Genomic DNA, 14,913 nt, shown 5'->3' with positions numbered 1-14,913 from the left:
GATCTGCCTGTTTACAGCCTCCCAAGTGCTGGAATTACAGGTGTGCGCCACCACGCCCAGTCTCAATTGCTGCCTCAGTGCACCCCCAGCCCCTGCGCCTGCTTGCAGGCCCTTTAATCTGCTGAGCTATCTGGCCGGCCCTGGAAATGTTGCCTCTTTCCTCTCCCCCATCTCCGGTCTCCTTCATCCTCTTCCTTCTTCCTGCTTCTCCTGCTACTGTTCTTTGCTTCCTTGTCTACTATTTTTCTCTCTCTCCCTCTATTCTTCCCTCCCTGTTTTCCTTCTACTACAACATTTTATCACTTTTTAAGCCGTGATTCACTAGCCTCATAGTAATTCTCTTGATTTGAATCTATAGTATCCTTAGCGAGAATCTCTTCCTAATACATACTATATCCAGGTAAAGTCACCAACTTGCACTGTGTACTTGTGGAGCACTGTTATGTGAACATCGGTAAGTCATTGGCCGCTATGAGATTATACAGATTTAAAGATTTAAAAAACATAGTTGTCAGGGAAACATTTCCTTGAGCAAATGATACTGACAAATGAGCTATTTTACCAAAAGAATTTAAAATGAATACCCGATTTAAATTCATAAATATTCTACATAACTCTAAGAATTTTAGTATCTACTAGAAACATGCAATGCAAAATTAAAAGTGGGAAGAGTCAGTAAACACACAACTCTTAGAGTTATCGGAGAGTATTGGTGGCAGGCTTCGTTGGAGGAAGGGAGGCTCACTAAGCTCTCGGCTCTGGGCGTTGCAGGGCTCAGGGCGTGCACTTTGCCTGGTGAGGGGTTTGCAGGGTCCTGGCAGTGAAAGCAGGCCAATCCGGGCGCCTGGAGGGCTCCTCCGTCTCGCTCCGCCTCCACCACAGTGCATCCTCATCACAGTGATGACCCAAGGGCTTCCCACCAGGCCCACCCTTGCCTGTCTGCCTCCCCGGGGACCAGTCTTCTAGTTCAGGACACTGAGAGGTCATCTCCAAAGATGATTTTATTGATGACTAGCAATTTACATTGCTTTAGCTCATTTGCATAGATCATTTGCGGCTTAGTGATATCTTTGCGTGCTTGCTGTGTTTTGAAATGCAAAAGAATCTCCTTGTAACATAAATGTGCCAATCATTCTTTATCAATCATTATTTCATGCTGAATAAAGATTCCATTAGCCAAAATGACATAGAGTTTTGTTATAGTGCATTAGATTTTTATATGTAAGAATTTTGAGTTGATTTTCTTGTGATATACCCCACACAACATAAGAGACCATTCTAAAGCACATAGCTCGCTGAGGAGATAGCTCAGCAGCATAAGCTCCTACCTGGCAAATGCAAGGACCTGAGTTTGATCCTCAGTACAGCAATAATAATAATAATAATAATAATAATAATAATAATTATACAGCTCAGTGGTTTATAGCAAATTTGCAAATTTGTGTAGCCACTGCAGCTATCACTCTTCCATGGCTTATGGCTCCTTCTAGCAGTCGTTGTCCGAGCCTCACCCCTAAGTCTCTATGCATGGTACCTACTTGTCTGTAGGTATGGCTCCACTGGACATTTCACGTAATTGAACTGATAATGTGTGACCTAACTCCGTAACCTGGCTTTTTTCATTTATCATAGCATTTCTAGTACTTATCTATACTATAATATAAACCAGTATCATCTTGGTTTTTATTGCCAAGTAATATTCTATTGTGTAGATATAACACATTGTGTTAATAAACACAATGTGGTGCACACTTACATATTTTTTCACCTTGTGACCGTTAAGTGTAGCTGTCAGCATTTGCATGCAATTTGTGTGTAAGAGGTTTTTATTCTTTCGGTATACATGTAGGAGCAGTGTACAGCTCCTAGTCATCAACAATTGTTTGACTTTGGGAGGGACTGCTGAACTGTCTACTGAAGCTGATGCATAACTTAATATTTATCAGCACTGTTGATGGCTCCAGCATTTCCTTCTCTTCTCGAAAGGATTATTACTTTCCTTCTTTTTTATTTTTGCCAACCTGGTGAACATGAAATTGAATTTCCTTTACACATCTTTTCATATGCTTATTGTCTGTTTTTGAAACTTTTGAAAGAATGTCTATTTAAATTCTTCACCCATTGTTTTAATTGAACTAGTCTCTTTTCATGGTTGGATTGTAATACCTCTTTATATAAACTGGACATAGAACTTTTACCACAAAAATGATTTAAAAAATATTTTTGCCCAGTTTTTCAGGTATCTTTTCCTTTTCTCCATAGTGTCCTTTGGTAAGAAAAAAAAAGTTTGCCATATTGATTAGGTCTCATCTTCTTCTATTGCATGCATTTGCTGTGTGTAGCCACTAAATCCCCAAAATTGTTGCTCAGTTTTCTTAACAGTGAAATGGAGACTGTACAGATATTTGATTACATGACTGAGTCAGCATACTCTTCTCTGCTGTAAGTACTTTATTCCTATTTTGAGGTACATATCAACGTTCCTACAGGCAGCTGACAACTAGCCTTGGCCTTCACTGCCTGCTCGTGCAAAGCCTGAAGTTATTCATGGATGAGATGATGAGATTTTAGGGCTTCAAGACTTCTTGCATGGGTGCACAATCCTGCAAATTGGTGAGGCCTCCCACTCAACTAGGGCTATGTGACACATGCAGATAGGTCTGTAGACTTCCAGTTCCCATTTTCCTTTTCAGGGTTTTAGTTCTTGCTTGCTTGTTTTTGACTTTTTGGTTTGGTTGGTTTGCTTTAGTTTTGGCTCAGGTCTTATTCTGGTTTTTGATCCTCCCATCCTAGTCCCCAGCTGGTCACATGGTCTCTTGTTGCAGGAGGTGGCAATGTTAAGACAGGTACCACTGCTCTTCCATGAGGCTTTAGTGACAGGCTGTTCATACACAGGGAAGTCTACACTGTGCTCCAGAGTCATGAAAATGTAAGTGTCTGAGAACTGTCACACTCACCACCTGGGACCACTCCAGAAAAGGCAGGGCCACCCCACCCAGCACTGCCTGCATCTTCTCTGGTGAAGGCTGCGGGTGCTGAGGTCTGCACAGGCTGTCCCTTGGAGGCGGAAGCCCAGCTAAAGTCGCACTTCTTTCCATTCTCACTGAGTTCCATGTACTTACTTAAAAAGTATGATGCAATTTTATCTTGTTTAGTAGCTGAATAATACTCCATTGTGTAAAAATACCACCTCTCTAACCATTCCTCAGTAGATGGGCATCTGGGTTGCTTCAAGGATTTAACTGTGACAAATTGTGCCCCTGTAAACACAGGTGCACAGCCATCACTGTGGAATGACGTTTCAGCTCTTCTGGAAAAATACCCAGGAGGGGAATAGCTTGCTTGAGTGGGATGTCCAACCCTAGCTTTTTAAGAAGTCCCCACACTGATTTGCATAGTGGTTGTACAGTCTACACTCCCACCAACAGTGGAGAAGGGTTCCTTTTTCTCCACAGCCCCCTCCAGTATTAGCTGTTGGCTGACTTCTTGATGACAGTCATTCTTCCTGGGCTGAGATGGAATCTCAGTGTTGTTTTAATTTGCATTTCTCATATGACAAGTGATGCTGAACATTTTTTCATATGTTTACTAGCCATTTGTATTTCTTCATCTGAAAAGTGTATTTCATCTCAGATGCCCATTTTTGGATTGGGTCTTTGAATTTGGGGGTCCTGATTTTTTAAAAATTCTTTATATGTTCTGGATAGAAGGTCTTCATTGGAGAGACTGTCAGTTGTGATTTTTTCCAGTTTGTCAGTAAGTGAATTAACTTGAGACCATACTCTCAAGTGAAATAAATCAGACCCGCATATGCAAACATCATGTAGTCTCTTTAGCGTAAGAACGTTAGAGAAGAAATGGAATCTGAAGGGTACAATAGATACTGGGAAAAGGGAATCAACTTATTCAGAGGGGTTACTGAGTTGAGACAGGAAAGGGAGTGTGAGAAAGCACTGTATCCATGCACATAAGCAGGAGTTTGGACAACTGTACTTCTACTGGTCAATGGAAAGGAGCGGGTAGTGCTTACTTTGTCTTGTCTTATTTTTTTTCAATTGTCTGTCCTTTTCCTGTTACTAATTTCTTTCCTCATCCAATTTTGCATGCATGTATCTGGTAATATGAATAATTAGTTAGAAGACAACACTATGCATGACAATAAATACTATGAAAGTTGGATTACTCTCCTAAGTGAAATTCTGTATCACTTATAATTTTTCTATTTTAATACTATTTTGTACTCTCTTTTAAAGAAAAGTTTAAAAAATATAACGCAGACTGGTGGAAGCATTCATTTCCAGAGGTTAGGAAAAAAAAGGGATTTCTGAATATTTTCCCCAGGCTTTTATGGAAGAGATTTTTCTGGTTTTTACTCTCCTTCTTGGTTTGAGTTTGATAAGCACTGTGTGATTCTTTCACTTTCCAAAACAATTCTGCATTTGTTTCCCGAAAGTTTAAATAGTATGGCCGTCTCATCCTGAATGTCTCTAAGCTTCAAAAAATATATCCTGGCGAGTAGTATAGAGTATACACTTATGCATATTGAAGTGTTTGTTTCGGTTCATAGTAAAGGAGAAAAAAGACAGATAGACAGACAGTCCTGGTCTGTGATAAAGCTATGTACTTTTTTACATGGCTCAGACTACTTTAGTCCCTGCTTTTCTTGGTAAATATATAATTAAATAACATAAAAATCAGTGAACACCTACTGTGTGACAAACATAGTCACCAGCTCTTTGTTTTAGATATAAGACAGAAACATGTTATGAATTTATTCATCTGAAGAATATAAACTAAACTAGAACAAATATGTGGAAATTGACTTATATAAACTCATATTTCAAACAAATATGAAAAATCTGTATTATGCGTGATATCCTCTTAAACAAATGATATCTTAGAAAAATGGTAATCCAAGGACCTTCACAATGATATTATTTTGATAATTTTAAAACAATATTTTAGTGTATCTGTTTTGCTTATTAATACAGTGAAAGTTTGAAAATGCCAACACATTTATTTCACTTTGTTTAATTTTCCACAGGACTTTGGAGATGATGGGTCTTTGTACATTACCAAGGTGACCACCACTCACATGGGCAATTATACCTGCTACGCAGACGGCTACGAAAACGTCTACCAGACTCACATCTTCCAAGTGAATGGTAAGCAGTGTGGCACTGCTGTAACCCTTTCAGCTTTGTGGGTTTTTAAAAATTTTTGCTTCACTTGACATTCAGAGAGCATAGCTTCCATATTTAAATTTTGGTAAAACTTTTAACTTTGTTTTGGGATTTGTGTAAAACCTTTTAAATAAAAAAGTGCCCAAATGAATATACACTATGAATTAGGAATAAGTAATACTTTTGTCATTATAAAAGAATTAGACTAGCTCATTTTAATTGGAAAACTATACAAAATTTAAATTAGTTTTTTTAGTGTATCAACAATTCTGCAAAACAGATTTTAGAAACTTCAAAAGCAATTTAAAAATTTTAATCAAATCATGTGTTTAGTTGGGTCTTATTGATGTTGTAGGAAATGCTTAATTTTTTTTTTTTTTTTTTTTTTTTTGGGACCGGGGATTGAACTCAGGCCCTTGTGCTTGCCAAGGAAGCGCTTATTCTACTGAGCCATCTCTCCAGCCCTGGAAATGATTAGTTATATACAGCAAAGTTTATACTGTTGATGGCTTATTTAACGGTCATGATGTCCATTAAATATGCTGTCACTCCCACAACAATATGATTTGCTAATGAACACTGCATCAGTTCCACAATTGATTGTGTCATATGTGTTTACATACTCTGATCTGTAAGAAAAACAAACAAACAAACAAATGTGCCCACCTTCCTGTGGAAAGAGTGAGATGGCCAGTGTGATTTTCATGAAGAGGGGAGTAGCAGATCATGAATTTGGAAAGTAGGGTGGGATAAGATCACCCAGAGCCCTGTGGGTTTAAGCACATATCTGGATCTCAATTATAACTCTAATGCAAAGCATAGAAAGGGATCAGTATATCAGAGAATGCATTCTGATGGATTTTAAAATGAATGATCCATTTAAGAACTATATTAGTTTTCTGATGAGAGAGCAGTTGCTGAAAATGTAGTGGCAATGGTGGGGTGATATGGAAGTGGTCCAATTGGAATATATTTTGAAGTTATGTCTGACATTCATTGAAAAATATCGTGTGTGTGCAAGAGGAATGGAATTTTTAAAAAACCGAGCCTAAGGAATTTAAAGAAAGTAGTTAGTATGTGTTTGTACGATTCACTGTGGTAAAAAAAGAAACAGTTTGGAGACTGAGATTCATTTCATCAAGTTAATAGTTATGCAATTATTGGTGAAAAGTCAAATGTTCAACCAAGCAAAAACTCAAAGCTGCATTTAGAAAACCTTAATGCACGTGGATTACACTCTGAGCTGTTGCATACATTTGAGGAAAGTGTGCAAGTGGGCACAAAGCCAGAAGACAGAACCTTGGATCTGAAATTAACAGATGACTGAAAGAGGTCTGGGGGTCAAACCCTGCCCTGCACACTGATTAAGAAAATGTTTTAAAATATTAAAATATTAGAGATTCATGTTTATCCTTGTTAACACTCAACAGAAGCAGATTGGCCCTGGTTTCCAGGGCAAAGCCAGGAGGTCGTTAGACAGGTGAAGTCTTTGACCTCAGCTTCAGGGAAATCAGGGAAGAAGGCAGCCAGGCTGTGCGGAACCAGTCGTTAGCAGCTGGACTGCTGCAGCTGCTGCGACTACCGAGTCTACATTGGGATGCTTCCTGTCAGGGCAACTGTGAAGACTAGTCTGGCCATTTTTGTTGGTGACTGTTTACCAACTTCTGGCCTTGACGAGTCTAATGTGCTCATGTGTGCTTTCTTTTGATAGTTACAGAAATTCTCTAGTAAAGTCTATTGCTAATAGTTCTTCTTTTCTTTTAACCTCACACTCTGTTCTAGTTCTTTTCATCTCAGTACTTGATATTTTTTTAAAACTACATGGTTCATATCATTTGAAAATTTAAAAAAGCACAGTTCTTGATTTTCTCCATGCCGAGTCCAGGGCAGGCTTCCTGCTGGCGAGGCAAGTGCGGGGAGCGCTGGGGAATGCAGCACACATGGCTCCTTCCTGTGACGCTGCTGCCGTCCGGGACAATGTGCTCGATCTCAGGTTTTCTGAAGATGGAATACAGGATAATGGCACCTCTGACAGACGCCCTCCCCCAGGGTTTACACATGCACTGACTGAAAGGAATTCAGTGTCAACAGTGACTCCCTATCCAAACTGTAGCTCCTCCCCTCTGCTGGGCTAAAGATCTCTGCAAAGGTCTCTGGCAGCTAGTAAAGCTTGTCTCCCTTGAGTCCGTGGACGCTGAATTCCTTGACATCGAGGCCTTCATGTAGAGTTGGGCTTGGGGAGAAGAGCAGCGGCAGCAGCACTGCTGGAGAGAAAACAAGGGCGGGTGCAATTTTAAGCAGCAGACTTTTAGTACATGTACGCAAGTGTTGTGCTTTGTAAGATGACTGTATCTCAAGTATGAGAAAGAAAGTTATGGCTGAAGGAAAATAAGAGACAGTGGAGTGAGGAACTAAATGGCTCTGGTGTTATCCCGGTGCAGGAGAACATCAGCCGCAAGTAAGGCGGTAACTGCCATAGTTCCCATGCGTGGCATCCAGGGAGACTGGAACACTCACAAGTGTAGGCACTCATGTGACAGAAAGAATCCAGGAATGAGAAAAGCAGATAACACAGGAGGAAATGGGCAACCGCAATAATAAAACACTTAAATTAAAAAGTTGATGTGCCTTCACATACAAATGGAAGAATTGGTCTTCAGTGGATGAACAAAGAGCTTGTCAGTGGAAGGAGCAAAGAGACTGGGAAAACGTGCTGCGAGTTGGGGATTAAGGACAATCTCCTGGCAGCGCTTGGATTGCATTTCAGTAAAAGAGGACTTGCTGACAGTGAAGAGTTTGTGAGAATAAAGTGCGCTGAGGAGAGGACAAGATAGGAAATGATTATCTCACAGAGCAAGAGGGCCATGAAAGCTGCAGCGTGTCCCTGGCATAAGGACCTGAGCTGAGAGGTCACTGAGGCGGTGGGCATTGGTATGCTTCCACCCTTGCTCTGACTGCAAAGTGGAAGGCAGTCCAGCAGATCTGGGCCTAACAAATAGTTCATTTGTCAGGTGAGTAAATAGGAGGGAAGTTAATGAACTTTACAGATACAGTGGTTACCTCGGTGGGCCACAGAGCAGGTGAGAGGAAAGTACAGAGCAGGTGGGAAGGACCACAGAGCAGGAGCAAGGGACCACAGAGCAGGTGGGAAGGACCACAGAGCAGGTGCGAGGGACCACAGAGCAGGTGGAAGAGAGCACAGAGCAGGTGGGAGGGAGCACAGAGCACGTGGGAGGGACCACAGAGCAGGTGTGAGGGACCACAAAGCTGGTGGGAAGGACCACAGAGCAGGTGCGAGGGACCACAGAGCAGGTGGAAGAGAGCACAGAGCAGGTGGGAGGGACCACAGAGCAGGTGGAAGAGAGCATAGAGCAGGTGGGAGGGAGCACAGTGCAGGTGGGAGGGACCACAGAGCAGGTGGAAGAGAGCACAGAGCAGGTGGGAGGGTGCACAGAGCAGGTGGGAGGGACCACAGGGCTGGGGGGAGGGACCACAGAGCAGGTGGGAGGGAGCACAGAGCAGGTAGGAGGAAGCACAGAGCCAAGGCTGTGAGAAATGTGACATGGAGTGGGAAGTTGGCTAGCCTTTTCAAGATGGCCAGTTATTTGTAGATGAAGTACAGGGACAAAGTTAGGTGACAGCTTTGCTCCAAATAGTTCTCAAGGCATCTGGCAATTTCTGTTTGTAAGAAGTCCTTACAATTATCCAAATTAATACGGAGCAGTCTATACCCTCTAAAGTTTCCTAAGTGTGTAGGGAGCTCAACTTGACTTCAAGGTGTAATTTTCCAGTGTCGGCCTTGGCAATACAGGGAAATATGGTATGGACTCCTAATGATTCTTCAGCTTCGTCCATCATAGGTCAACATTCAGTGCATTGCACTGGTTTCACAGAAGGGAAGGCAATGCCTGCATCTCAGGGATCACTTGCAGTGCATAAGCCTGTTTGAGGAAGCTGGACCACAAAGCAGAAGATGAATTCTGAGGTGGTTAAGGAGACATTACCTTTCAACTGCTGTCCAGAGATCCAAGCAGTGGGAGTTCAAGATAAGAAAATATTTTCCTTACACATAAAGGGGTGGTTGTGATATAGGGGAAAATATAATTCCCAAGCTGCCAGATATCAGATATGCTGGGTTTCTGCCCCTGAAATGAAAGAATGAGTTCTAAAGGACAAGTTAGGTTAGAGTAGGAAAGGTTTATTGGTGAGCAGAAACTGCTTCTGAGGGACAGGAGGGGTCTGGGAAGTAGACTGCCACTGAGGCCCTCAGTCAGGTGCAGTCCATACAGCGAAGTCAGAATGTGGGCACAGTGTGTCTTGAGCTAGAACCAGCCATAGGATTGCAAGTATAGCTATTCAGCTAATATTGGTACGATATGGGGAAGCCGGACACGGAGCAAGGGCACCTGGAAGAACAAAGGTCACTTCAGAAGGGATCAGTCTGGAGGTTCTGTCCCGCACCCGAGTGACTGATGTTCACCTGGGCTTTACCGGACAGGTGACACCAACTGTAGTACACCCTCATAATGGAGTAATGACTTTTTATACTGAAAAACCTAGAAACAGCATTTAGTTGCAGAAAAGCAGCCCTAATACAGTGCTTTTCAGCACTGCCCTTTCCTTTGGTTTTGTGGTATTCTGCGCTGGGCATGATGGTTGGGATATATGTTTGGTATAACCAAGCATAGTAAACTTGGGATTACTCGGATGTTGTAGGCTGAGAACAGACACAGACTAGGGGTGAGGAAGACCGGAAACTTGGTGCAGTGCAGGGAAATGCCAATTAAGAGCACATTTATGGACCCAATAAATCTTTGAAACTTAGCTTTACTTTCTTTTTTTTTCTTTTTAACACTTTCAGCAAAGGCTAAGAGACTTTTAGAAAGTCAAAGTTTTATGTGCAATTTAAAATACTCATGTTAACAACTTATCATTTAATACTAGAAATAAAATATATTGATTGCTATAATAATTCCTGAAAATGCCAAAAGACTATGGAATTTCTGAGTGTTTTTGAAATGCAAAAGCTATTTAAATAACCTACCCAGGGAGCCAACCAAATAAAAGTCTATCAATAGACTTGTTTCTTTTCTAACAATGCAAAAATTAGATTATTAAAATATGAGAGGGTTTGGAACTCTTCCTTGAGAAAACATTATGCATAAATCAAAGGAATGTGACTATCAGTGGAATTCATTTCGTGCATTTCTTTTGTTTTTTACATAAGGCAATTGTCTTTAGATCTTAAGCTTATGATACAGACTGATATTTTTAAAAGTCAGTCAGTGTTGATGACACGCTCTGGGCTGACAGCGTCCGTATTCACAGTAGACACACGTATATGCCGCTGCTGTGCTCACGTTGAAATTCTCTCTAAGCCCTTAAGTGGTACTGAATGAATTTTCCCCCTATTTATGTCAAACATTTTAGCATAGAATTGTTGGTCTTAGAGAATGTCTGTATTGCACTTCCTTATATTTCTCCTTCAATGTTTGGATCTATTTTAAAATGGGCAAACACGGGGACAGCAAAACATCACCTTAGTGGCTAACAAAGTGAATTCATATATGGCCAGGGTCCACAGCACCTAGGGTTCCGGCTCTGGTCCAGGTTGGGGCAGGGTCCTTCCTGCCCTCAGGCCAGGCCTTCCCAGCAGCAGCACCCCAGCTCCCGGCAATGAAGCCCTCCCGTGTTACTCTCCTCTTCCCCTTCCGAGGCAATAAAAGCCCAGAGATTGGGCTTCCCAGAGGTTCTCTGGCCAGGCACCCTAAGCAGTGCAGCTTGGCTTGGGTTTAAACCCGGGGCTCCCCTCCTCCCAGCACTGAGGGCGGAAGGCAAGCCAGCCTGGCCTTACAAGCCTGCACTGGTGATGTGAAGTCTGCCAACTCCTGCGCCAGCAGTTTAGGCCCGAGAGGAGCCAAGCACAGCTTCCTCACACTGTTCGTTCATCCTTTTACATTCTTGATTTTGACTTAAGGCCCTGTGATTTTGGTGGTGTAGGCGGTGGCTCTCCAAGAACCCTCTTGCCTCCCACACTCCAAGGACAGCCTCCACAGGGCCTCCTGCCAGCGACTATCTCGTTGCACCCCAGGCCGATGGAGATGCAGGGCGTTGTCCGTGCGGGCTTTGGGTGCTGGCTTGTGGTGAGGTGCGCCAGCCTGCTTCCTTTGCAAGCCCCCACGTCTGTCCGTCTGTCCTCACTGCTCCTCCCCACTGTGGCTTTGTGAGCTGCCTTCCTTTGGTTCACAAGACTTGTAGAACCCGTTTGTCTGCACCCCTGGAGTATTCACTATACATCTTTTTAAAGCTGTAAAATGTATTTATTTTAAAATTTCAAATAACTCAGAATAATATTTTGCCATTTCATATGTAAAGAACTATAAGACAGTGTACTAAATTTCTCTTCAAATTCATTGAAGTAAAATTACAAACTATTTCTTCTGCATGCTGTAAACCAAATAATATGTTTTTGGCTTTAAATAGTGGCCCAGTTCTTGCTATTTACAGACCACAGTATCACAAGATAATACTCAGTATGTTTATTCCGGGCTTATTTATTGCCTGTCCATAAAATGTAGAAGAAATGAGATGGTTTTGGAGCAGTCTCACTGTAAGCTCAGATTCCCCTGCCATCTATCTGAGAGACTCTGCTTCCTATTACTTGGAGAAGTCAAGAGCAGGGCCCTGCCTCAGGTAGTGTGGTGTCACGCCTCAGACCCTGAAGCCCGCCACTGAATCTTCTGTGCCAGTCTACAGCAGGGACAAAATGGGAAGGACTGCATTGGGGTCTTGGCAGCAGCTTTCTGGTGGCCAGCAGGCTTTTGCCCAGTTGGCAGGGCTGCTAAGGAACTTCCTCGTACAAGGGGAACCTAGGTAGTGTGGGTCAGCAGGCATCCAGAAGAGGAAGACACACGCATGCTCTGCGCCTCGCTGTGCGGCCCCCGGGACCTGGTGCTCAGGGCTTCCCTGGAACTCTGGCCTGGGCTTGGGATCCTCATGGCTCCCAGGACAGAGAGCGACTTCCCTCACAAAACATTTAAGCACTCATGCTGCCTTTGGGAATAGGCAATTTCTGGCCCAGCTCTAGAAGAGAGTCACCTGTATTTGTGCCATGAGGACCACAGAGCTAGCAGCGAGCCCCTTGTTTCAGCTGGTATGTAGCCTTTTGCTAGCTCAGAGCCTGACATTGTGATTGCTGATTCTGAAGCCTCTACCCCATCTGTCACCCAGAGTTTCACCAGTCATTTTCTCACTTCATAGGTTGTAGGCCTTGTGCTGCATGTATTTATTTTGCTTTTGTTCTTCCATTGCTCTGCCTGTCTCACTCTTTCTTTCAGGAGAGGTGAGTCACTTGCTAAGTGTGGCCATCTGTACCTGCACACCTTCTCTGCACTGTTGATAGGGCAGCTTGGTAGAAATTCCACCCCCGACCACAATTGCTTCTCCACTTTCATGATCCAACACCTCTGCACTCCCGTGCTCTCTCTGTGGCCCTGAGGGGTCTGGCAGGGTGAGAGATGCAAATGTTACAGCTGTTGTCCAGAAGCATTCATACGTGGACAGGTACCTGCCTCCTCCTCCTGGTGACCTGGCCAGTCCCATGCAGGGCCATTCCACCAGAACAGCGTCTATGTCTGCACATCATCCGTTGCCCTCTTCCCTAGATTTCTTCCAGGGCATTTCATCCTGGATACGTCCTCCCACAGATCTTAACTGCATGGATTTCTTGGTCATGAAATGCCTTTTGGCCCAGAGAGCAGCTCCATGCAAGCTTGTGTTTGTTGTCACTGTGGAATGTCTTCAGAGATGCCATAGAAATGCAAATGCTGGTCTTCTATTTATTCCTTCCACAGTGCTATCCAAATTTATGTAAATTCTTGAAATATTTAAAATAGTAGAGTTTACTTCCAGTTATGCTTTGCATTTTTTTATATCTCCAATTTCACTTTCAAGAGGTCCAGTCACATTCCTGCTCTGCTTCTGTCTTGCAGTAGCTCCTATATCTCTCAGGTTGAAAGCCAGACTTCTGAGTGCCTAGGAAGCGGGGAGTGCTGTGAAACATGAATTTCCCTTGTATCCTTCCACCTGAAACCCTTCCCTGAAGGAAGGAAAGCCTCACCCAGCTGTTGCGAACTCTCACTCCTCTGGACCTTGAAACTCAGAAAGAGGTCTCTAACATGGCTGTTCCTTTTACCCAAAGATATTTTTGTTCTTTCCTTAAATGTCACTTTTTCCAAGAAGTTTATTAATACAAAAAGTTTAAAGTCATGAGTCCTGCTCACGTCTGTCTGCCCATGGCCCACTTCCATCTCACAACTACACTTCTCACATACCACTGTGATAGCTTTTTGTTCATATTCTACCACCCTTGATATAGAGACACAGTCACTTCTGTTGTGTCTCAGAAACACAAGTCTATTAAATTGGCAGCTTTTTTCATTGTTAGACTTGCATTAATGATAGGACATTAGATTCACTTAAGTAAGGTAAATTATTCATCTTAGTAGTTTTCTTTATAGCTGAGACACAACACCCAACACCAGCAACCTATAAGAGGAGAAATTTACTTTGACTCACAGACAGCAGACAGCAGTACTCATTCTACAGTGTAAATATTGGGTTGTCTTGAAATTTCCTCTTTCAGATTAATTAGTCTACTGGCATTCATCTCAACTTCCCCCAAAGTCTCAGGAGACAAGTAGAATGTAAACAAATTTTCTGGCAAAGCATAATACACATAGCCTCAAAGCAAAATGCAAATGGAATCTTTCACCAGAATTGACTTTCCCTAAGCCTGGTCTTGGCCATTTACATTTATATCAGCATGCTGATCTTCTGAGCTCTGAACAGAATCACTCATCAAGATAGGCCTGCAGCATTCTAAGTTTTCCTAGTCAGCATCTCTAGACCTCTCCAAATTCCTTTACAAGGCAGTTAGGAGGGCTTCGAGCAATATGATCAGGAGAAAGGATAGCAGCAACCCCACTCCCAGTACCAAAGTCTTGTCATAGTTGCTTTCTTTGTTGCTGAGACACCATTTCAATTAGCTATAACTTAAATGAGTAAAAGTTTATTTTGGCTCAGTCTCAGTAGGCTTCCATGGTCTATGGTCTCTTAGACAAGGAGGCATGGTAGAGAGGCCTGTTGTGCATTAAAGCTGCTTGTATCACAGCAGCCAAGAAGCAGAGAGGGAAAGGAGGAGCTGGTGAGTGAGATCTGATACCGCTTGTTACCTACCTGTGCTCACCAGGTCGCATCTCCTAACATCAAATCAGTGGTAGTGCCCTGGTTCTGTGTCTCCCTCCATCTCTTCCTCTGTCTCACTCTCCATCTCTTTTCTCACTCTCATTTCTTTTAGGCACTTAGAAAATATCTTTGTACATAGCTATGACTCCATAATGTTTTGTAAACACTGATACATAAAGAAATGGTAGGTGTTCCTCATTCATTTAAAGTCATGAATACCCATATAGAATCTATGTTGTCTACCCTGAGATTTTCCACTCTGCTGTGTTGTCAGATTACTAGCCTATACCAAGGCTTTCATTAACAAGATGACTAAAATATATTCTGAACTTCTAGGGACACCTTCCTTAAGAGAATTTTTCTCCCACTACCACACTAGAAAGAGAGAGAGAGAGAGAGAGAGAGAGAGAGAGAGAGAGAGAGAGAGAGAGAGAGAGAACGAGATAAAGAAAATCTCCATTTCAAACCTGGTATTAGTCTTCCA

General features: G+C 42.6%; 1 protein-coding gene across 1 annotated transcript in view; it reads left to right on the top strand.

Annotated features, from left to right (window-relative positions):
• Positions 1-14,913, top strand: part of Fstl5 (follistatin like 5) — a gene marked incomplete at its 5' end in the record, with an annotated part of 578,391 nt that overhangs the window by 387,712 nt on the left and 175,766 nt on the right. Inside the window, one exon of the mRNA XM_023705749.1 lies at positions 5,045-5,165. Within this exon, the coding sequence (XP_023561517.1) occupies positions 5,045-5,165 (121 nt within the window). The remainder of the gene's footprint in view (positions 1-5,044; positions 5,166-14,913) is intronic.

The sequence above is a fragment of the Octodon degus genome, unplaced genomic scaffold (genome assembly GCF_000260255.1).
Source record: "Octodon degus isolate 3935 unplaced genomic scaffold, OctDeg1.0 scaffold00228, whole genome shotgun sequence".
Taxonomy (NCBI): Eukaryota; Metazoa; Chordata; class Mammalia; order Rodentia; family Octodontidae; genus Octodon; species Octodon degus.
This window is presented reverse-complemented; position numbering and strand designations above follow the sequence as displayed.